The sequence below is a fragment of the Ctenopharyngodon idella genome, chromosome 10, assembly GCF_019924925.1.
Source record: "Ctenopharyngodon idella isolate HZGC_01 chromosome 10, HZGC01, whole genome shotgun sequence".
Classification (NCBI taxonomy): Eukaryota; Metazoa; Chordata; class Actinopteri; order Cypriniformes; family Xenocyprididae; genus Ctenopharyngodon; species Ctenopharyngodon idella.
The window spans coordinates 25,377,368-25,398,058 of NC_067229.1; the positions used below are offsets into that span (position 1 = coordinate 25,377,368).

The following is a 20,691-nucleotide window of genomic DNA, read 5'->3' on the forward strand; positions in this document are numbered from 1 at the left end:
ATTTTTGACCATTCTTCTAGAAGCGCATTTGTGAGGTCAGGCAGGGATGTTGGCGAGAAGGCCTGGCTCGCAGTCTCCGCTCTAATTCATCCCAAAGGTGTTCTATCGGGTTGAGGTCAGGACTCTGTGCAGGCCAGTCAAGTTCCTCCACACCAAACTCACTCATCCATGTCTTTATGGACCTTGCTTTGTGCACTGGTGCGCAGTCATGTTGGAACAGGGCCATCCCCAAACTCTTCCCACAAAGTTGGGAGCATGAAATTGTCCAAAATGTCTTGGTATGCTGAAGCATTAAAAGTTCCTTTCACTGTAACTAAGGGGCCAAGCCCAACCCCTGAAAAACAACCCCACACCATAATCCCCCCTCCCCCAAACTTTACACTTAGCACAATGCAGTCAGGCAAGTACCGTTCTCCTGACAACTGCCAAACCCAGACTCGTCCATCGGATTGCCAGTCAGAGAAGCATGATTCGTCACTCCAGAAAACACGTCTCCACTGCTCTAGAGTCCAGTTGTGGCGTGCTTTACACCACTGCGTCCAATGCTTTGCATTGCACTTGGTGATGTAAGGCTTGGATGCAGCTGCTCGGCCATGGAAACCCATTCCATGAAGCTCTCTACACACTGTTCTTGAGCTAATCTGAAGGCCACATGAAGTTTGAAGGTCTGTAGCTACTGACTCTGCAGAAAGTTAGCAACCTTTGTGCACTGTGCGCCTCAGCATGCGCTGACCCCGCTCTGTGATTTTACATGGCCTACCACTTTGTGGCTGAGTTGCTGTAGTTCCCAATTGCTTCCACTTTGTTATGATACCATTAACAGCTGACCGTGGAATATTTAGTAGTGAGGGAATTTCACGAATGGACTAATTGCACAGGTGGCAACCTATCACGGTAGCATGCTTGAATTCACTGAGTTCCTGAGAGCGATCCATTCTTTCACAAATGTTTGCAGAAGCAGTCTGCATGCCTAAGTGCTTGATTTTAAACACCTGTGGCCATGGAAGTGATTGGAACACCTGAATTCAATGATTTGGAGGGGTGTCCCAATACTTTTGGCAATATAGTGTAGTTCCACAAGATAAGTGACTCTCGAGCATTACAAACCTGCTTTCATTGCTGGATGGGGAGGCACTGGAGGTACATGACGTGTGAGAGTTGGACATGCGAGACACAAACTTCTGGATGGTGCTACGTGAGGGAGCTTTGATGCGTGAGCTGCGGCGATTGTGATACTTCTGAAACAAGCTCTCCACCTGAATGAAATCAAACCATCAATGTACTCTGAGCATGAGGAATGGCACAGTGTTTGCTGTGGGGCTTTGGCTGGATTACAGTCAACTCACCTCAAAGTTCTTGAGGGTCTTGCGCCACAGTAGAGGGTCTGATGGCTCCAGCTGGAAGACTCTGAGCATGACGAAGAGCACGTGGATGCAGAACGTCCCTCGGCCACAGCTACAGGTCTGATCACAAACAATATAATGGAAATCATTATGAGGAATAACTAAATATTATGTAAGTGACACAATTATGTTAAAGTATATATAACATATTGGGCAGTGAGGAAACAGAACCATTTTTATTACAACAGTGGCATTTGTTTTTACAGTTTTTTTTATTTTTTTTTTTTATCTTTAGGCTACCGATTTTCATAACAAATACCATAGTTTGATTTTACAGAAACTATCCATAGTAAATGGCAGGCTAAACATGGTTTTCCCTGCGGTGTCCCAACACACTTCTGACCCATAAAATCAGTTGACAATCTTAGTTTACTTTCTTTACTGTACTGATGTATAACAACACTAAAATATGTATTTGTCCCAGGCAACCAATTTTCTACTAGCTGTTCTAGTTCTATGCCTAGTTCTATTATGCGTTTCTTCTCACATAATACAATCATTTCTACTAATCAATATCATAGTTATTTATATGGCAATTGATGCATGAGGGGCCTGATAACCTTTAAGGGTTTTTCTTTGACTAGTACTTTGTTCAGGACGTTTGACATAGGGACATAGCATACCTGTGGACCAATGAACACCCGGAATTTGTTGTCAGGACTGTCTCCGCCAATCAAGAACGAATTGGGTCCTATTTGCTGCAGCAGATAGAGGCGGGCTCTCATGACCTTGTTGACCCTGCGGTTGGTCTCCTCTGGACTATATGGGGAAAAGCCATCAGGGGAGGGAGCTCTGCGAGGGGGCGTCACCCTGCCGCTCTGTAACGACACATTCAGCCTAACACATCAGCTCCACGGCAAAACAGATGTTGAGACATTTTTTAAGACAACCTAAATGGTAACAAACTCACAGAAATATTCTAATTTTAAATTTAAATTTAATCAATGACATTTTTTATTATTCTTTAACGTCATGTCAGCAACAAGGCCATCTTCATGGCAAGAAAAAAAAAGTGAATAACAAAAGTCATACAATTAACAAAAAGCTATATACAACATTTAAGATTACATTAGGTTGCACATTCATGAAATTCTATTCTATTCATGATGACTTTTTGGGTGAACTAGACTTGCAGAAACCCTGTTGAATTAGATTTCAAAACACTCTACATCTACACAACAACAAAATTCATGCCACCAGAAGACAATTTAAATGTGACAAACTCACAGGCACTGGGGACCCTCTCCGTCTGCGCAGACCAGGAGAATCAGGCTTCCCAGCAGTCTTTGTGGAGGACGATGAAGAGGAGGAGGCGGCTGAGAAAGAGGAAGGTCCAGGAGATGGGCTGCGATGGCCTCTGCTTTGAGAGGAAGACGAACTGTGACTGTCGCTTCCGGCTTCAGTGCCGTCTGCTCTCAGAGGAATGGGCTTCACTACCTGAGATACGATGACACAAGAAAATCAAAAACTATTTTCATCCCATTTCCTGTGCCTTGATTTGCTTTTTTATTTTGTCTTGTAGGGATGAGTCATATAGGCCAATATTTGGACATTGAGATTATGCTTTGTATTACTATAAATTGTTATTTCCTATGAGAAAACATTAGTATAGGGTAAGTTTACATGAAAACAATGTACTAAAATGGAAATACAGATGACAACGTTGTCAAAATTATCCCTGTTAAAATGGATCCACGAAAACGACTAAAAACACTGTATTCTGCTGCCAGGCCAAGTGTTGGCGATGTAACTTTGTAAAGAAACACTACATGCCTATAGAGTAAACACGTAATACGTATGCCCATGAGCATGACGTCACCATTTTCATAAATTCACGTTTTGCAAAAGTTCGCTTTTTCAGGCCCCCAAAACACCGTTATTGTGTAAATGAAAGGCCAAAATGCATAAAAAGTTTTACGTTTTTAGTTGAAAACAGTGTCGTGTAAACGGCCCCTTAGTGTCTTGCCGCAGTGAAACTGCAGCGAAGCATTCAAGCAGACAGTGTGAAAGTCCATCAACAGGGTCAGTTGTTCTAATGGTTATGTAAGGAAGGCCTGCTGCTCTCAGAAGGAGATGTTCCACTTCAAAACTTCTCATTTCCTGTTTCTTACTCCAACTGTTTTTCAGCTATTTTTGGTAACAGGGCATCTGATCCAATGATTTAACCATTAACAGAAGTTAGCAATAGTTAACAATTAAATCACTGGATTAATTAACTAGTTAACAGTAGTAAGGTAGAAAATCAGTAATCTGACGAATCAGTGATTATGTCATATGAATAAAATGAAGGCAATGTTTGACAAGTCTATTATTAGTCTGTTATTTTAAACCATTTACACAAAATTGAAAAAACATCTCTGTAAAATGAACTAAAATTAACTATAAATAAACAAGCTAAGACAAACAAAACATTTAAAACTAGAATATAAAAGAGTTTGAATTTCAATTTTTTGTAGTTTTGAAATGGCATTCTTCAAAACGAGCCGTTCATAAGCCATGTATGCGAGGCTAGAACATATCTTTTTTCGTGTGTTAAAACTACCCTTATAATTACATAAATTCTACTAATAATATAATGGTAACACTTTAAAATAAGGTCTCATTTGTTAACATTTGTTAATACATTATATAACACGGACTAACAAAGATTAATACATCGTAAAAATAATTATTGTTGGTTTGTTTATTGTGTGTTAGTTTATAAAATACAATTGTTCATTGTTCATGGTGCATTAACTAATATTAACAGACTTGCACAAACTTTTGATTTTAAAAAATTATTAGTAATGTTGAAATTAACATTAAGATTAATAAATGCTGTAGAAATACTTAACATGTACAATACTAATGAATTAACTAATGAATTATAAATTGTTTCCAAATACCAATATAATTTTATAAACCTTTTGACACACTATTGCAGAAAAATACTAGTAATGAACAAAAAATGAATATTGGCAAACATGAGCACAACAGTAATAGGCACGTGCAAAACTACATTTCATTGCCTGAACAACTAGTTGACTAATCTTAATGTCCTAAGCAAGCCCCGTATAATTAGCCTGTATAGTTACGGGTTTACCTGACTGTCACGGGACACGTTTTCACATTTAAATAATATGCATTCTCGTGTTCAAAAATATAGCACAACAAGGTTGTTAGGATGCTTTTTTAAAAACTGGTCTATTTTTAACACGGTGCCCCGAAAATGTGCTTGTGGTGAGATGTGCAATAAACAGCACAAGCTGTGATAGCTATGGTTTCATTGTCTCGTACCATTGGGCCTCTTCTGCTCCGCCTCTCGAGCCATTCGCTCTTCCAGGTGGGCATACAGGTGGCCTTGAGCTTCTCTCGGATCAAACGCTCCTCCGGCCGGTCCTCCATCTTCTGCAGCCCGCGCAGAGTCTCCTTGTTGTCCATGTCCCGGCTGCAGTAAGACAAGAAATTATGATCGTAAGTCTGAGTGTTAATAAGAATGTATGTGAACTTGTACTTCACCATATTTATCACTTTCCACCATATTCAACAGATATTTCCCTGCAAGCGGCACAGATACTAGTGGTCGACCGATATGGATTTTTTTGATGGCCAATGCTAATACTGTTGAGAGCAGGATGGCCGATGTCCAATATAAAGCCAATAAATTAGATAAATAATTTATTAAGTATTTAAAAAGTATTTAAAAAAAATAACATGCAAATAAATGTATATTTATTTTATATAATATATATATAAAACTATTTAAAATGCATAGTGTTGCTTGCCTCATTTTTACACAGTTTAACATTTCTGTCTAATAATTTATTAGACATAAGTGTTAAACAAAAGACAGTAAACTAATGAAGTTGGAGAATGGGAGCTCCTGTGCATCTGCGCTGGATGTCAAATTTAAGGCCTTTGCACTTCCAAGTCCCAACACTTATCAGCTGATGCGATAATTAAAAATGCTAGTAACACTTTATTTTACGGTCCAATATTCTGGTAATATGCATGCTAATAAGCAACTAGTTTATTAGTACATATTAAGTACATATTAATGCCTTATTCTGCATGACCTTATTCTACATTCTTAATCCTACCCAATACCTAAACTTAACAATTACCTTACTAACTATTAATAAGCAGTAAATTAGGAGTTTATTGAGGGAAAAGTTGCAGTTAATAGTTTATATATGTGTTCCATATACTAAAGTGTTAACAAAATGCTAAATATCAGCTGACTACTAATGTGTACAGTTGTGTACAAATTCTGTGTAGCTTTGTTGGGACTTTAAGAGACATACATCAAGATGCTTTTTCTACAGTCACAATGCAAAAGAAATATTCACACGCATTGTTGTTTGTTTGCAGCCAAAAGTTGAATGTGATGAGATATAATGGCTGGTTACAACAAAATTAAAAGACAGTAAAGCAACAACACACTGGCTTCACTAGCTGTCTGCAGCAGTGAATTTATTCATTTAGCAAACTCTTTTATCCAAAGCGACTTACAAATGAGGAACAACACATGCAATTTATAATATGAACATTGGAGATGTTTCGCGATGAAACTGATCCACTGGTTAGTCCAGTTATCCAATCACATCCTCTGCTGAGGCAAAGTCATGTGAGTTTATTGTTGCACATCACATGGATTTATTTGGTAAATGTGTGTGTGTCGTAGCTTATTGTAGCACATATGTTTTTGTGCGCAGTTTTTTTAGAATTTATGCGCATCTTGGCATTTCCATCCAGCGTTTTTTTTTTTTTTATGTGATATCCCAAAATGTGCATAAAAACAGTTGGATGGAAACATAGCTAATGGTAACTGAATTAATCTGACTAACCGATAGGGTGTAAATCAAGACATTTCACCACGAGACATTCATTCTCGCCTATACAATATTTGCTGATAGCTCTCAACATGCCACAATACGATTACGATTTGATTAGATTCAAGGGCCTGCGGTTGATATCAATATTATTACAATGTTATGTGCCTATTTCACAAAACCAGTTACATTTTTATTAACTTACAAATGCAACCAAAATTTTAAAATGAAAACATGTCAATTGGAACATCCAGGAAAAAACACTTTAGCTCTTTAAAATACAGAAATACATAGAGCGTTCAACAGACACTGCATGCTTCAAAGTGTCAAAATAAATGTGCATCTTAAACACACAATTTTGACACATTGAAATCGACATCATATCATTAGTCATTTGACTGATGAATTGATCCATATCCATGATCCATATTATTATCGTTACACCCCTGCTAAATGATTGCATGTTTGTGTAACAAAGTGAGGTAAAACATAAATATGCAAAAAAAAGTAAGTTTAAACAAAAGATTTCATGTTACAAAAAAGTATTTTTGTAGTATATAGTGAATGGAGGAAACACTGCATCAAGAACTGCCAACTGCCAACTTACCCGTCATGCTTCAATTTACACAAGATGAAAATCACAACTGAGGGTCTTATTAAACATCATTAAAGTGAATGGTGGAAAAGCCCCTAAACTGCCTGACAGAGATACCGACAGAGACCGAGATTAAGATTAAGAAAGACAGACACAGAGAGACAGAGTCTAAGCACCCATTTAGCGCTGTGTGTCCACATGTGGCGGCAGGATCAGGAAGGAGTGGTAGGCAGCTGTGGACCGTCTCCATCTGTAATGAGCAGCAGGATCACTGGTGTCCTTTCGCCTCTTTTGGGCTCCTCGATAAGAAGCAGCGAGCGCTGCATAACAATAACAACCCTAGACAGGAAAGCCAGACTTCCTGTGCTCCCCCAGTCACATCAAATGAGGAAGTGGAGTGACGTCAAAAAGAGCTACTCTTTTGCAGAAGCGTTATCTGCTGACCAACTGATTGTTAAGGCTCGAGAAAAACTGTATTGCTAATACAAAAATCACTGACATTAACCTAAAAACTATGTTCATCAAGCATGGTTCTAAAATTACAAAAAGTAACATTACCAGTTTTTCTACAGTGTTGCTAATGCAGAATACAAATACTGAATACTGTCTATATTAAATATTGACAGTAAGGTTAGCTACGATAAAATATTGCTTATGGTTTATTGTGTCTATAATGAATTGTTTTGTGTTTTCACTGGACTGGCCAGCAGCTCTTGTAAGCTAGTTTATCAGCTCTTAACTGACAGCCTAATAAATGCATGCATCATTGTCCTGTTTTGAGAATGATTATGAAAAATAATGAAAAATCAATTAACTGTCATTAATAATGGAGGATGAGCACGGGATGTGTATTCGGAAAGTGACACTAATGATCGTCCATGAAAACCAAACGAGGGGCCTTTCTGTGATTTTTACGGTTCGATTCAATAGACAGCAACACAAACACACACACGGTGACTTTCAGTTTAATGCAGCAACAACATTCAACACTGTTCCTTTTTTCTCCTTTCAAACTGCTAGATACAATTGAATGTAAAAGAGCACAGAATCTTGACATAAGAACTTAACTGTTTTAACTTTACATGCTGTATTAAAAAAAAAAACATGACCAGCCATGGTTTTAAAACAGAATGTCAAGCCAAAAGGACGATAATAGCGATGTGTTAAAGATAATTATGGTAATCTGCAGAAAGGGCGTAGAGACACTTTCTGAGTGTTTTTGAGTTGTGCAGAGTTGGTCAGAGTTCACACGATGACAAAACATGATGCCTTATGGTTTGAGTTTTGTAACAGGACTTAACGAGAAAATGGAAAAAGATGTGTAAATTAAAAGAATAACTATAAACCCCTCTCACCAGCACTCAAGTACTATTAGTATTGTCAATCAATTAAAAAAAAAAACTAATTAACTCATTTTTTTCTGTAATTAATCGCTATTAAAAGCTTTGGAGTTTTTAATATTTGAATTGTAATAAATTCACAGTTACTCTCCAAATTAATGTAGAAACAACTTAAAGACAGTATATTTTAAATATTTATTTAATGGCATCTTTTTATGAATTAAGGCCAGTATCACTGATACTAATACTGCTACTGATGTCTCTATGAAATAGATTTTTTTTTAAACATTAATTATAGACATTCAACATTACAGTATAACTAATAGCTATCAATTTCAACATTTATTAGGCTTAAAAATAACTTAATTTAAGTGAACTTAAAACGGTCTTCACATAAACCCATTATAACAAATGTCATATTTACTGTGGCCTGTCTAACAGGTAGGAAATATATAGAAATTGAATAAAGTTAACAAACACTTTACAGTCTTCACTGAATAAATTATAAATGAAATATAGATTAAAGCTACAGTTTTCTCTGTTATTAATGTTAATTAATAATGGATGTTAATGTCATTAAGGTTTTATGTTTAATGTTATTAATGTTTCTCTGTCATTAATGTTAATCCTTTGATTAACATTAATGACAGACATAACAGCAACTGGTTTATTAGGCTGCTGTGACAACTCTAAGTTCATTTAAGACGTTATTTAACTCATTTAAGACTGCTCTTATGAGGAAAACAAAACGGCATCCATCCATCCATCCATCCATCCATTTCCAGTTTACCAAAAAATACAGTGTGCTGGACTAGCTGTGTCACGTCATGCAATGTCATATCTGTGTCTGCATGTAATTAATTAATCACATTACATTCAATTACATTTGAGTAATTGTAGGAAGAAAAAAATACTATAGAAGTCAATGGCTGGTTATCAACATTCTTTAAAATATCTTTTGTGTTCAACAGAAGAGAGAAACTTATATAAGTTTGTAACAACTGAGGGTGAGTAAATTTTCATTTTTGGGAGAACTACCCCTTTAAACAGTACTTTTAGCTATTAAACATATTTGAAATCCATCATTAACATTTTATAAGCCTAACTGCAAATTTTCAGACTGTCATTTATTAACAACAATTGCAGGACATGATGAACTATAAACTTTTAATTTAAATGAACACCAACACATATAATAATAATGCCTACATAAATTGTCACATTTAGTTTTGGATTTATTTAGCCAAATCAGTTATATATGCTGGCATTAAACAGCAAATATTAAATTACAGAAATTAACACCTTATTTTTCCCAGCCCTAAAAATGTATTAAAACATTATTAATAAATAATGTTAAATATTCTATATTATAATATATAAGGTCCTATTATTTTCCTTAATTACTATTTGAATATTTGTGTATGTAATGGCTAAATACTTGGCTACATGCCATTTTTGTAATTTCATTTGTTAATATTTACATTAACATTTATTTTTTAAAAGAAGTATGTGTGTTCATTAGCATGTGGTAACAGGTATGGAGAATTATGAAATGCAAAAACCAGTGTTTGAGAATAAACTTCATTTCACCTTGGTAAGGAATTAATCTTGCTGCTCAAGAAAGTTCTGATAAATGTTACATTATCAAACTGCAGACGGTGTCAAGTTTTCTATTGTATGGACACATCACTTGTACTGACAAACGCTAATTCTCGCACTCGATGTTCTGGAGGAGAACTGTGCGGCTTTAACGTGACCGCAAACGGCAACACTGTAAGCGTGCAAGAACACAACAGAGCACCTCACTCCCACACTAGGAAAAAGGAGCTCTCACGAGCCTGAGCCAGCCACAACGAAACCAGATAGCAGGAATTCACCATCTTTACTTTGAATGGGAAAGTCGGTGGTGGCCAACCCCTGCCTCTCAGATAACAGCTATCCCACAGTGCCATAGGGCAGGAACAAAGAGGCATTGTGGGCCATGCAGGTGGGATGTGGAAGAGCCAGCGGCTGGGAATCCATTTCAAGCCTCCACGTAAGCCTAGACTGCAGGGCTGTAGCTGTGCACACCCTTTCTCATGGGCCGCAGCGCTCTCATCGCTCGTGTTACTGCCAACACAATGAGCGTGTCTCTGCTGGAGGGGCCGAGTACTCAGACGTTAAACCAAGACTCCAAATATGCACTGGACTAACCAGCACTCAGCACAGGCAACTAATCCAGCTATCAAAAAAAAAAAAAAAAAAAAAAAAAAAAAAAGACAAGCCACAAACTAACCTTTCTACAAAACAAAATAACTGATAAACAGAGACAGCAGGCGTATGCTCCGAGCTTTGCCCATCACCCAACATAAAGCAAAGCCTTCGTTTAGATTCCTGGTCAGCACAGTCTGGACATTCAGCATCATGACGTGCATCCTGGGATGTAGAGATGCACCGGTCAGCCAGCCATAAATCGAAACTGCACGTTTTTTGCTCCAAACACACGATTGGTTTTTAGTTTTTATTTTGCCAGATGTCTATTTCGGACTTTCACACAAACTGCATGGCAATCATTTCCCAAAAAAATCATTTGTGTGGAAATATTATGAAGTCTGAAAACACAGGCCAGACAGAGATAAGACATGCTGAAACGGACGCAAAGAGGAGAACACAGATGCGCCAGCAGAGCAAATACCGTACCAGGCACAGCAAAGCTGCTCGAAATATAGAAAGAAATATATAAATACTGAATAGGGGGTGGTGATGCCATAAAATAAAAAAATAAAAAAAAATCAATATCAGTGCATCACTACTGGGATGATTTCTTTAAACAGCATTCAGTGAGTTCAGATGATGGACACTTGTTGGCTGGGCTGTGTTCTACTTTAGGCATGGGCAACTTCCAATGTCCTGCAGAGTTTAGCTCCAACACTGATTAAAACTCACCTGCCAGTAACTTTCTAGTAATCCTGAAGCCCTTGATTAACTGGTTCAGGTGTGTGTGATTAGGGTTGGAGCTGAACTCTGCAGGACAGTGGCCCTTCAGGACTAAAGTTGGCCATCCCTTTTCTACTTACAGAACATGACTTTTTTTTTTGTTTTTTTATTAAAAAAAAAGGAAAATAATGCCAAAAAAAAGCCATTAACAAAACAAAACAGAACAATAGACTAAGGCTGTGTTAAAAATAGCTATTTTAATAGATTCTCATTTGATCAACCGGTATCGAACGGAAGAATTGATCTTTTACTCTGTGCCGTTTTCCAGGACAGTGTATCGGCAAAAAAAGTCACAATTCTGATTGTTTTCTTGTTTTTTGAGCACATAAATAATAAATTTACTCATTCTAATAAATTTATATTGTAATGTACTGATTCTAATATATTAATAAAATCCTCTTTAAATTGCTGGTAGGTTATCATTGCACAAATTAACACGCACTCTACATTTAAGAAAAATTATTCAAAATTATTTAAAAAATTAGAACTAAGTTCTAAACTAATGCGCTTTCTTCACTGTAGCTTACGCACACAGAAACATTCAGCAACACAAACTTCTCAACTAGGGATGCAACAATACAGTTAGCCCACGGTTCAATACATACCTTGGTTTTTTAACCACGGTTTTTGGTTTGGTTCAGTTCTGATGGCTTGGCACATCAGATTGTTTTTTTGTTATTCTATGCTGTATTATTCTAGGTGACAGGTACAATAAGAGGTTAAGGAGAAAAAAAAAAAAAAAAATACAATATTGAAAAACTATTTCACTTAAAAAAAAAAAAAAAATCCTACTGTATTGTATAATAAATTTCATGTATAATATATATATATATATATATATATATATATATATATATATATATATATATATATATATATATATATTATACATGAATTATATATATATATAAAAAATTTAACACTGGCAGCTCACAAATTTATAAATTCTAAGAAATTTGAGATCAGAACCGCATCACGTAACTGTAAAAAAAAAAAAAAAAAAAAAAAAAAAAAAAACTAACTACGCGATTGTTTATAAGGAAGATTGGGAATTATTAACTAATTTCTGTATCTAATACATCTGTCACGTCACGTGATAAAAGAATGAATGGCTCAGACCCAAAGACGAGAGGTGAACTAATCATTTGTGTTTCCGGTACACACTGCATAATCTAGACCAGGGGTCTCCAAACTCTGTCCTGGAGGGCCAATGTCCTGCAGAGTTTAGCTCCAACCAGCTCAAACACACCTGCCTGAAAGTTTCTTTTATGCCTAGTGAGACCTTGATTAGCTGGTTCAGGTGGGTTTAATTGGGGTTGGAGCTAAACTATGCAGGACAGCAGCCCTCCAGGACCGAGTTTGGAGACCTCTGGCCCAGAGAACTGCACGGGTCCTGTTTGATAAACCCGCACCCGCCGTTATTAACAGCACACCCGACCCGATATCCGACAGAAACACTAATTTTAGCCTGCACCCGACCTGACCCGTTTGACATAAAAACCGCGACCCAACCCGCATTAAATCTCCTACATCAGGTAGACAAAAATATTTTTCTCATGTAGCCTAACACAAGCAAAAAAACAACATTAGGCATTATATGTCGGTGCATCTAATTAAACATTGCATTAAACACCACAAGTAAAACAATAGAACAAAGAATGTTTTAGTAGGCCTATTTAACTGGAAGCTTAAAGCTAGTAAATCTTTTATCAGATTCACTCTCCATTTAAACGCGGTTGTTTCTTCTGAAACTAAGCAGTGTTTACCTGGCCGCTGGTCCTCTTTGTAGCAGCGCGAAAAATATTCTAAAACTTTCATTTAAATTGTAAATAGCCTATATTAAATACATAAAGCAAGCAAAGCGCGCTCCCTTTAATAATCACTATAGCTTTCAATCAGATGCAGCGTGATTGGCTACAATGCTCAGCGCTGCAAATCGTGCTGTAATTAGAAGTCTTTAACGGTCTTTAGACAGAGCGTGAACACAAATAAGCACGGGACCATTTGAAAGCAGCTGTCAAATGCACCGAATTGAGTTGGAATAGTCTCGGCTACTGGACCCGCAGTCTACCCGTGCCTGCCGCGCGTCCAACCCACACCCGCACCGCACCCGACACGTAAATATTATTCCACCAGTTACAAAAAATTTGGCGGGTCACCCGTCGGGTACCCGCCCGCGTGCAGGACTCTGCTCTGGCCTAGACTATGGGGCTGTCACGGGATGAAGGAACAATAGATCAATGGTAAGGAACAATGGTTTACGGCTTATTATATTGAGAATTGTGGCATCCCTATTCTCAACGCTGCCCTGCAATTTTTAATCAATAAATCACTTACTCAACATGTAGTAAGTGACGATACATCGATATGATGATGTATCGTCACTTACTATATGTCGATACTGTATCAATTCCACAGCATGTGCGCAGCAGTGGATACGCTTAATTCGAAAACAAGAGCGGCCCTACTGTTTTCAGATGATGAGTGAACAAAACTTCAAACATTACTTGTAGCACACCTGCCATCCAATAATTGCAATATGAATTGTGCTTTATTACTTTTGCTATAAAAAAAAGACTCAACTTTCAAATTATAATGAAACTCAAACAATGAGTATGATTTGGTGCTCTTTAATGTGGTGTGATTGATCGCTGTAGCGCCTCAGTTCAAGCGGCACATGAATCGATCATCTCTTCTGCTTTACTACTAGTTACAGCATAAACATGAAATAAACATAAATAAACATCAGAAGGAATACTAAAAAGATACAACTTACTGAAATGTATCATGCCAATGTAATTGATCAATCCGTTTTCAACAGCGGAAAGACGCCAGTAAATCAGCTTGAGAACAATGTCACATTTACCTCAGAAAAGCCATTCAATGTCCATAAACTTAATAGATATCTAGAAAAATAAACTCTAGAGAGGAGCATTTATTTTAATAGTGTATTAATATTTTGATAAATATTTGATAATAATAAATCCGTCATGAAAAGTATTTATGACAGCCACTGTTTAAATGTTTATATTTCAGAAAAAAAAGTAGAAACATAATAATTGTCATTAAAAAGTTATTATAATAAAGTTGTTATTATAAAAACTGCCTTATGTGCAGTTTAAATGTTTTTATACAAATCAGTTGTTAGTTTTAACAAGTTAAATCCATGCAGCAAGAGGGAACACAAACAGGGCATTTTTGGTGGCAGCACATGCTGGACAGACTGCAGGAAGCCTTGGAAAATACATGTTTGTTTGGTGGCCATTTCTGAAACCACCCACCACTGTCCTGCCAACATCTCTAACAACCACATTTAAGGAACTAGGACAGGCATGAAGTATTAGTGTCTACTGCTATAGTGAAGTTAATCAGGTTTCCTTGCCTTTAAGCATGACGGGGGCGTTACAGAGACCAAACTTTGTCATGCTCATCCACCGGGTTCTGGCTGTAATGTGAACTAGCATATGGAAAGAGCTGCTAACTGCCACTGACATGAGCGTTATCACAATATCATCACACTCGGTTACAGTCGAACTGGGTCACACTGTAAGACTAGGAGTGCTTTTAAATCACTGCACAAACTGGCTTACTGTACATCTGAGAGCCATTCAGGGGAGAAAAATCCCTGGGTGGAAAAGCTCACAAAATGACAGCTCTTCTATTATGTTGTTTCACAAAAAAAAAAAAAATACTATCTAGTACACGCAATATATCTGTGATCATACTGGTACCGGCCATAACTGGACATTGTTTAAGAGGGTCATATGATGCTATTTTAAAAGCTCATTATTTTGATTATTGGGTGTAACAGAATAGGTTAACATGCTTTAATGTTCAAAAAACACATTTTTCACATACTATACATTACTGCTGCTCCCCTATTCCCAGTCTCTCTGAAACACAGTGACTTCTACAAAGCCCCTCCTTTCGAAAAGATCAGAGTGCTCTGATTGGACAGCTGACCCAGTGCATTGAAACCTCATCTTTTCTTATTGCGTATGCCTTTGGGCGGGCATTATGCTAATATTTCACATTGTGATGTGGTTGTTTGAGGAAGTAATATCTGGACTTGGATTGAGGCGTTTTCGGCAGGTCTGGATCAGTGTTCTCTGTTAGATAGTCTCCTACAAAGTAGGTTATTCTATGTGCTTTGTAACTTTGCAGATCTTATACATGCACAAACATACATTACACACTAAAGGAAAAGGAAAACATTAAAAAGCATCATATGACCTCTTTATTCATATTGTTTGATTTGGCCATTTCGCAGTTTAATGAAAATTCATGGCTCTAAAACAAAACCTAAAAATCTTGGACAAACTTTTTATAAGTGCTTAAGCTTATTCTTCAGTTGTCCTTATTTCAAGAAGAACATCTGGGTTCCAACAACTGGAAATATTGTATATTTTAATATACACCACAACTACAAAGATGTATAAACAGTGCAAATTCAAAAGTAAATTAAAGGGTTAGTTCACCCACAAATGAAAATTCTGTCATTAAAGGGGGGGTATCACACACAGTTCCTGCCAATCTCATGTTAATCTCGAGTACATGTAGAGTAATATTGCATCCTTCATATCTCCGAAAAGTCTTTAGCTTTATCATATTTGTAAAAGATAGGTACGCTGTACTGAGTCTTTTTCCGAAAAAAGCAGAGCTCCTGGAGGCGTGCCTGCCGTCAGTGCCGTTGGCAGAGCTAAAGAATCATGAGCGCGTGTAGCTTTTGCGTAGAGATCGTCTGCAAGATGTGACATCATTATAAATAAAAAGGGAACAAAAACGTTCGTGTTGTTTACATTTTATGCACTTGCGCGCCCATTGCCAAAACACACATCTGATGCAGTTTTACCCACCGCCCATGATCTGCAAATCCAGCGCCGAACTGGGACTTGTTTACAAAGCATTCATCACCGGACTCCCAGGAACAAACAAACATACGTGCACAACTCTGTTGCTGCCCCGGAAAAACAAACTTCATCCACTGGTTCCCTTAACACTGGGTTCTTTGGGAAGCTGATAAAGGTAATCTTTCCCCTCACAACCAAAAGCACACTCCTTTGTTAACAGAAGCTGCGTCCTCCGGAGGTCGCATTTGAAGGCTGCATACGCCATCAAGGCTGTCATATTGAAGAAAAAAAACTAATAAAATTGACTGATATTCATTGTGAGGTGTAAAATACTGTAATTTCTTTCTTACTTTGCAATCTAATGGTTATTTTTCTTAAATGAGACTGCCTCGATGATGTATGCAGCCTTCAAAGGGTGCAGCCCCTGAATTGGGACACAGCCATTGTTGAAAAATCCCTCGGATTCCGTATCCCAAACGAAGCACGTTGATAGGCGTGTTCTTGCTCTGGGTGATGTGTGTGTGCACGCTTATCAGGGAGAAGTGCCTATACAAGGAATTCCACCCTATTTGGCACAGAAATACTCTGCCATACGTCCAACTCGTGTTTTGAAACTCTGTTAAAGAGTTGCATTCTCATGCTAAACATGGCCAGTGTAAATAAGTCAGAATGCATGAAATAGCATTACACCCCCCCCTTCAATTACTCACCCTCATCTCCTTCCAAACCTGCAAGACCTTCGTTCATCTTTGGAAAAAAAATTAAGATATTTTTGATGAAATCCGAGAGCTTTCTGACTCGTCCATAGACAGCAATTTAACAACCACTTTCATTGTCCAGAAAGGTACTAAAGACATTGTTAAAATAGTCCATGTGATTACAGTGGTTCAACCTTAATTTTATGAAGAGACGAGAATACTTTTGGTACGCAAAAAAACAAAACAAAAATAATAACTTGATTCAACAATTTCTTCTCTTCTGTGTCATTCTCCTGTGCTGTTTACAATCAGCGCTTCCAGGTTCTACATCAGAACGCCGGCTCAGTATTGGCCAGCTCCTGTGTCAGCATCACTGAACTTTCATTTTTGGGTGAACTAACCCTTTAAATAGTGCATAAAAATAGACTTTCCTGGAAACACTCCTCTGGATTCACAAATGCATGTTAAAACTCAGAACTGATAGTTTAACTTGTGTATTTTAATGGTTTCCAATCATACATAAACATACTGCATGTGCCCGCTCATTATGATCCCTGCCCAAAAATTACACCTACGTTACAGGTACAGGAGTCCCATCTCAGGTTTGACACCAGGGGTCAGTTGAATAAACATAGCCATTATGTTAAGACTATGTCTTATGAACTAGTGTGACCAACAAGCAGTTAGTTAGGGGTAATCGGTCTTAATTTCGATATCAAATTAGACCAATCTACATTTTTATGTACTTGATTTAAAGCTATAAACACACTTAAAGAAACAAAATGATGACTAACTTGTAAGACTAGCCTTAGCGGTTTATGAAACCAACCCCAGTATACGGCTTAATGCAAAAGTGACTAATTGGCATTACTAATATAGACTATAATACAGACTAATATGCCTATCACTCGTTCTCAGAATAACAGCAATCTATAATAAAAGGGATAAAAACAGACTACACGGGGTTTTCAATCGTTTCTGTTTATTATCAATGAAATGTTTCTCATTTAACTAAATGGTTAACTAATTAATTTTGCTATTATATATAATTATGGTAAATAGTGTTATCAAAATGCAGTTAGGGCTGGACCAGAATATTCGTTTGGTAGGTTGGTATTTGATTTTCAATTTTGGGATTCAAATTTCGTGTTTTCTTTGTTTTTTTTTTTGCACATCTGGCATCCCCCTCGCGAAGCGGTTATCATTCGCGCTTGAATGTTTACAATATAAAATCTGGCGAAATACAATACTCTTTTTTACAATTATCTTATATAACCTAGCCGTTTTTAATATGATGGACAGTTTAAGGAACCCAACCTTGTTATACTTAATAAATATATTTGCTTCTTAGCCTACTAATGTGTTCCCTGCAACTGGAGTATTCTCTGTCTGAAGCGCACAACTGCATGAACTCGTATTTTGTGTTAAGCTGCACTGCTTTGTCATAGAAACAAAATATATTAGCCTTTTTACCCATTATTATCAGTCTAAATGAATCTTCTGCGAAATACAGGAGCTTGTTAAAACTCAAATGTGGAGATTTTACTGGGACGGCGCGTTCTTTATTTATTACCATTCGTTCATTTAGTTTTCATTCTTCTTTTATTTAAATAGCCTACCCTTTACTGTGTCAGTAATTACTGTGCTGCTAATTTCTGATTTGGGAGTGATTTGTTTGTCGGAAAAATGTTAGGTTACTTTATTAAAAGTATTGCTCTTAACAGACCTGTGTTTTATATCACTAGTGCAGTGTCCGTTCTCTGAGCATATTAGCCCTGCCCGCATGAGGCGCGCCGCTTCCGGTTGGCTTTCTGTTCTGTAGTATATTAAAAGTTTATTAATTCTGAACGTGTTCGACATAATCAAAATGCAAACAGGCAGACAGACACACAGAGATTCCTGCTGTAACGCGTTGTCTACGGAGCAAATAGGGATAACGTTAGCTCAATTAGCTTGAGTTATTGTTACCAGACAGACTTCACAGAGGCTACTGACATTTCACAACTGGCGCTTTATTCCCCATGAAACTCGTGTAACTGTCCGTGGCAAATGTTATGCCATCCACAGCGTTGCTTAATAAAGAAAATAACTTTAAATAGCGACAGAAATAATCCGCATACATGCGGTGCTCGAGTCGTTCAACAGAGTTCAACTGGGAGCGCACAGCTCTTAAAAGGGGCCACACTATATTTCTACTCCTTACACATGCCTTTAATAGAGAGAAGAATATCTTCAGCCTCCTCCCGCCGAAGCTTCGAATGTTCGGTGCGGATTACTACAGAGCTTCGACGCTCAAAAAAAAAAAAAAAAAAAAAAAAAAAAAAAAAAAAAGGTATTTGGACCAGCCCTAAATGCTGTGTCATCATTTTGTCTAAAACATCACCAACATTTTGAAAATGCGAACACTTATGAATTTGAACAATTTAAACAAAAATTCTTGTGTTTCATGAATGAGGCCCAATGATATCAAAATAAACCTCAAAAATAAATCTTTTGACTAATGCAAACAGATCTATACCCTACAACAGCAAAGTGCTTAAGAATATACAAAGAACAAAAGGCTCATTATCCATTTAGAAAGAAAAGCTGGTTTATTTAGTAACAGAAGCTTCTCTGCCTTTTACCATACAGGCTGGTTTATTGCAACAACTGCAAATTTGAGCTGTTTTTCCTCAAGAAGTCATCCAACAGCATCCAGCTTTTACAAATGCAATTCACCTGGTCATTTCACATGCACGCTGCTTTTTTTCCCCTACATATGAAAAATACTCTAACTGGATGCTAAAATAACAGTTTCACATTTTGTTTAAGCCAGGATTTCTGGCCAGTGTTTTCTTTCAGCTGAAAGTAAAAATGCCATTTTGGGGAGAGTTAAGTCTAATATACAGATACATGAACATTTAAGTTCCATTTAAATAGTATTTCTATACCAGGCTGCAAAGGTCGTACTAATCTTTTTTTTCCCTATTATACATTATTTGCATAACCCGAGCGGGTTGGGGTCCAAAACCTTGGCAAGTGTCTTGGACACGGGTCGGGTTCGGTATTTTTCCAATCCACTGGTCACAAATGAAAGCCGAACTCAGAAATAACTTGTATCCATTGGGCAGGCAATGATATAAAGTAATAATAAGTAAATAAATCAATGTAAGTAATGGAGCAGCGGCCAAATCAGTCAGCTGGACACTGGGATTTTTCCTGACTGACTGCGGGGCTGCAGGCTGTGTACACATCAATGTCGTTTACATTTGGGTCCAGTCGTGTTAAAAAAATAAATGCCGTCGGGTCGGGCAAGAAGTAATTCAGGTCAGGTACAGATTTTAGGACCCGAGAAGACCTCTAGCAAACTCTTATCCAAACTGACTTGCATTACATTAGAGATACAAATTTCCTCAGATCATGCATTTCCTAAAACTTGAACCCATGATCTTGGCATTTCTAGCACCATGCTCTGCTGTTTGTCTGTAGTTAATGGTGCATGACCCATGCATGAGCACACTTCATCAGTATGTATTTTCACATGGCCAGGTTTGTGTGTCAAGTGCTTTGACAATGTGCTTTTGCTGTTCAATGCAGTTCAGAGATTTTTCATCAATGCAAAAAAAATATTGTAGATATTGTATCTGTAAGAGTTATAAATTCCAAGTAATGTTAATTTTTTTTTTGTTGCAGAACAGCCTGACCTGATATTATGTGTGTTTGAGGTATGCAAGTAAATGATGAAACAGTTGCTAATGGGATTACTGGAAAATTAAATGTTCAGGAGGAAATGTGTGTTACTATATACCTCTCAGTTGTTACACACTTTAATTTGAGGTTTTGTTTCTTAATGTACCTGCTATTTTGATGCACTTTATTGTATTTTAAACATTTTTGTGTTTCATTTTGTTGTATATCCTGCAGTACACACTTTTAAAGAAGAGCAATAGAGCAAAGATTTATCAGATCAAAACAGTTGTTGGCTGCAGAGGTCCATTCAGACAGTTAGCTGAACGTGAGGGAGGAACCATGGTTTTAT

General features: G+C 37.3%; 1 protein-coding gene across 2 annotated transcripts in view; it reads right to left on the minus strand.

The window, feature by feature from the left end:
- map3k1 (mitogen-activated protein kinase kinase kinase 1, E3 ubiquitin protein ligase) overlaps nt 1–20,691 on the minus strand; it is a 67,389-nt gene that overhangs the window by 26,425 nt on the left and 20,273 nt on the right. Inside the window, exons 1-6 of one of the 2 annotated variants that reach the window (XM_051908960.1) lie at nt 6,986–7,150; nt 4,680–4,830; nt 2,631–2,840; nt 2,027–2,221; nt 1,347–1,463; nt 1,108–1,256 (exon numbers count right to left, since the gene is read on the minus strand). In XM_051908960.1, the coding sequence (XP_051764920.1) occupies nt 1,108–1,256; nt 1,347–1,463; nt 2,027–2,221; nt 2,631–2,840; nt 4,680–4,830; nt 6,986–7,059 (896 nt within the window). In that variant the 5' untranslated portion in view covers nt 7,060–7,150. Of the gene's footprint in view, nt 1–1,107; nt 1,257–1,346; nt 1,464–2,026; nt 2,222–2,630; nt 2,841–4,679; nt 4,831–6,985; nt 7,151–20,691 lie in introns of those variants that run through there. The other variant, XM_051908959.1, reaches the window with a different exon arrangement.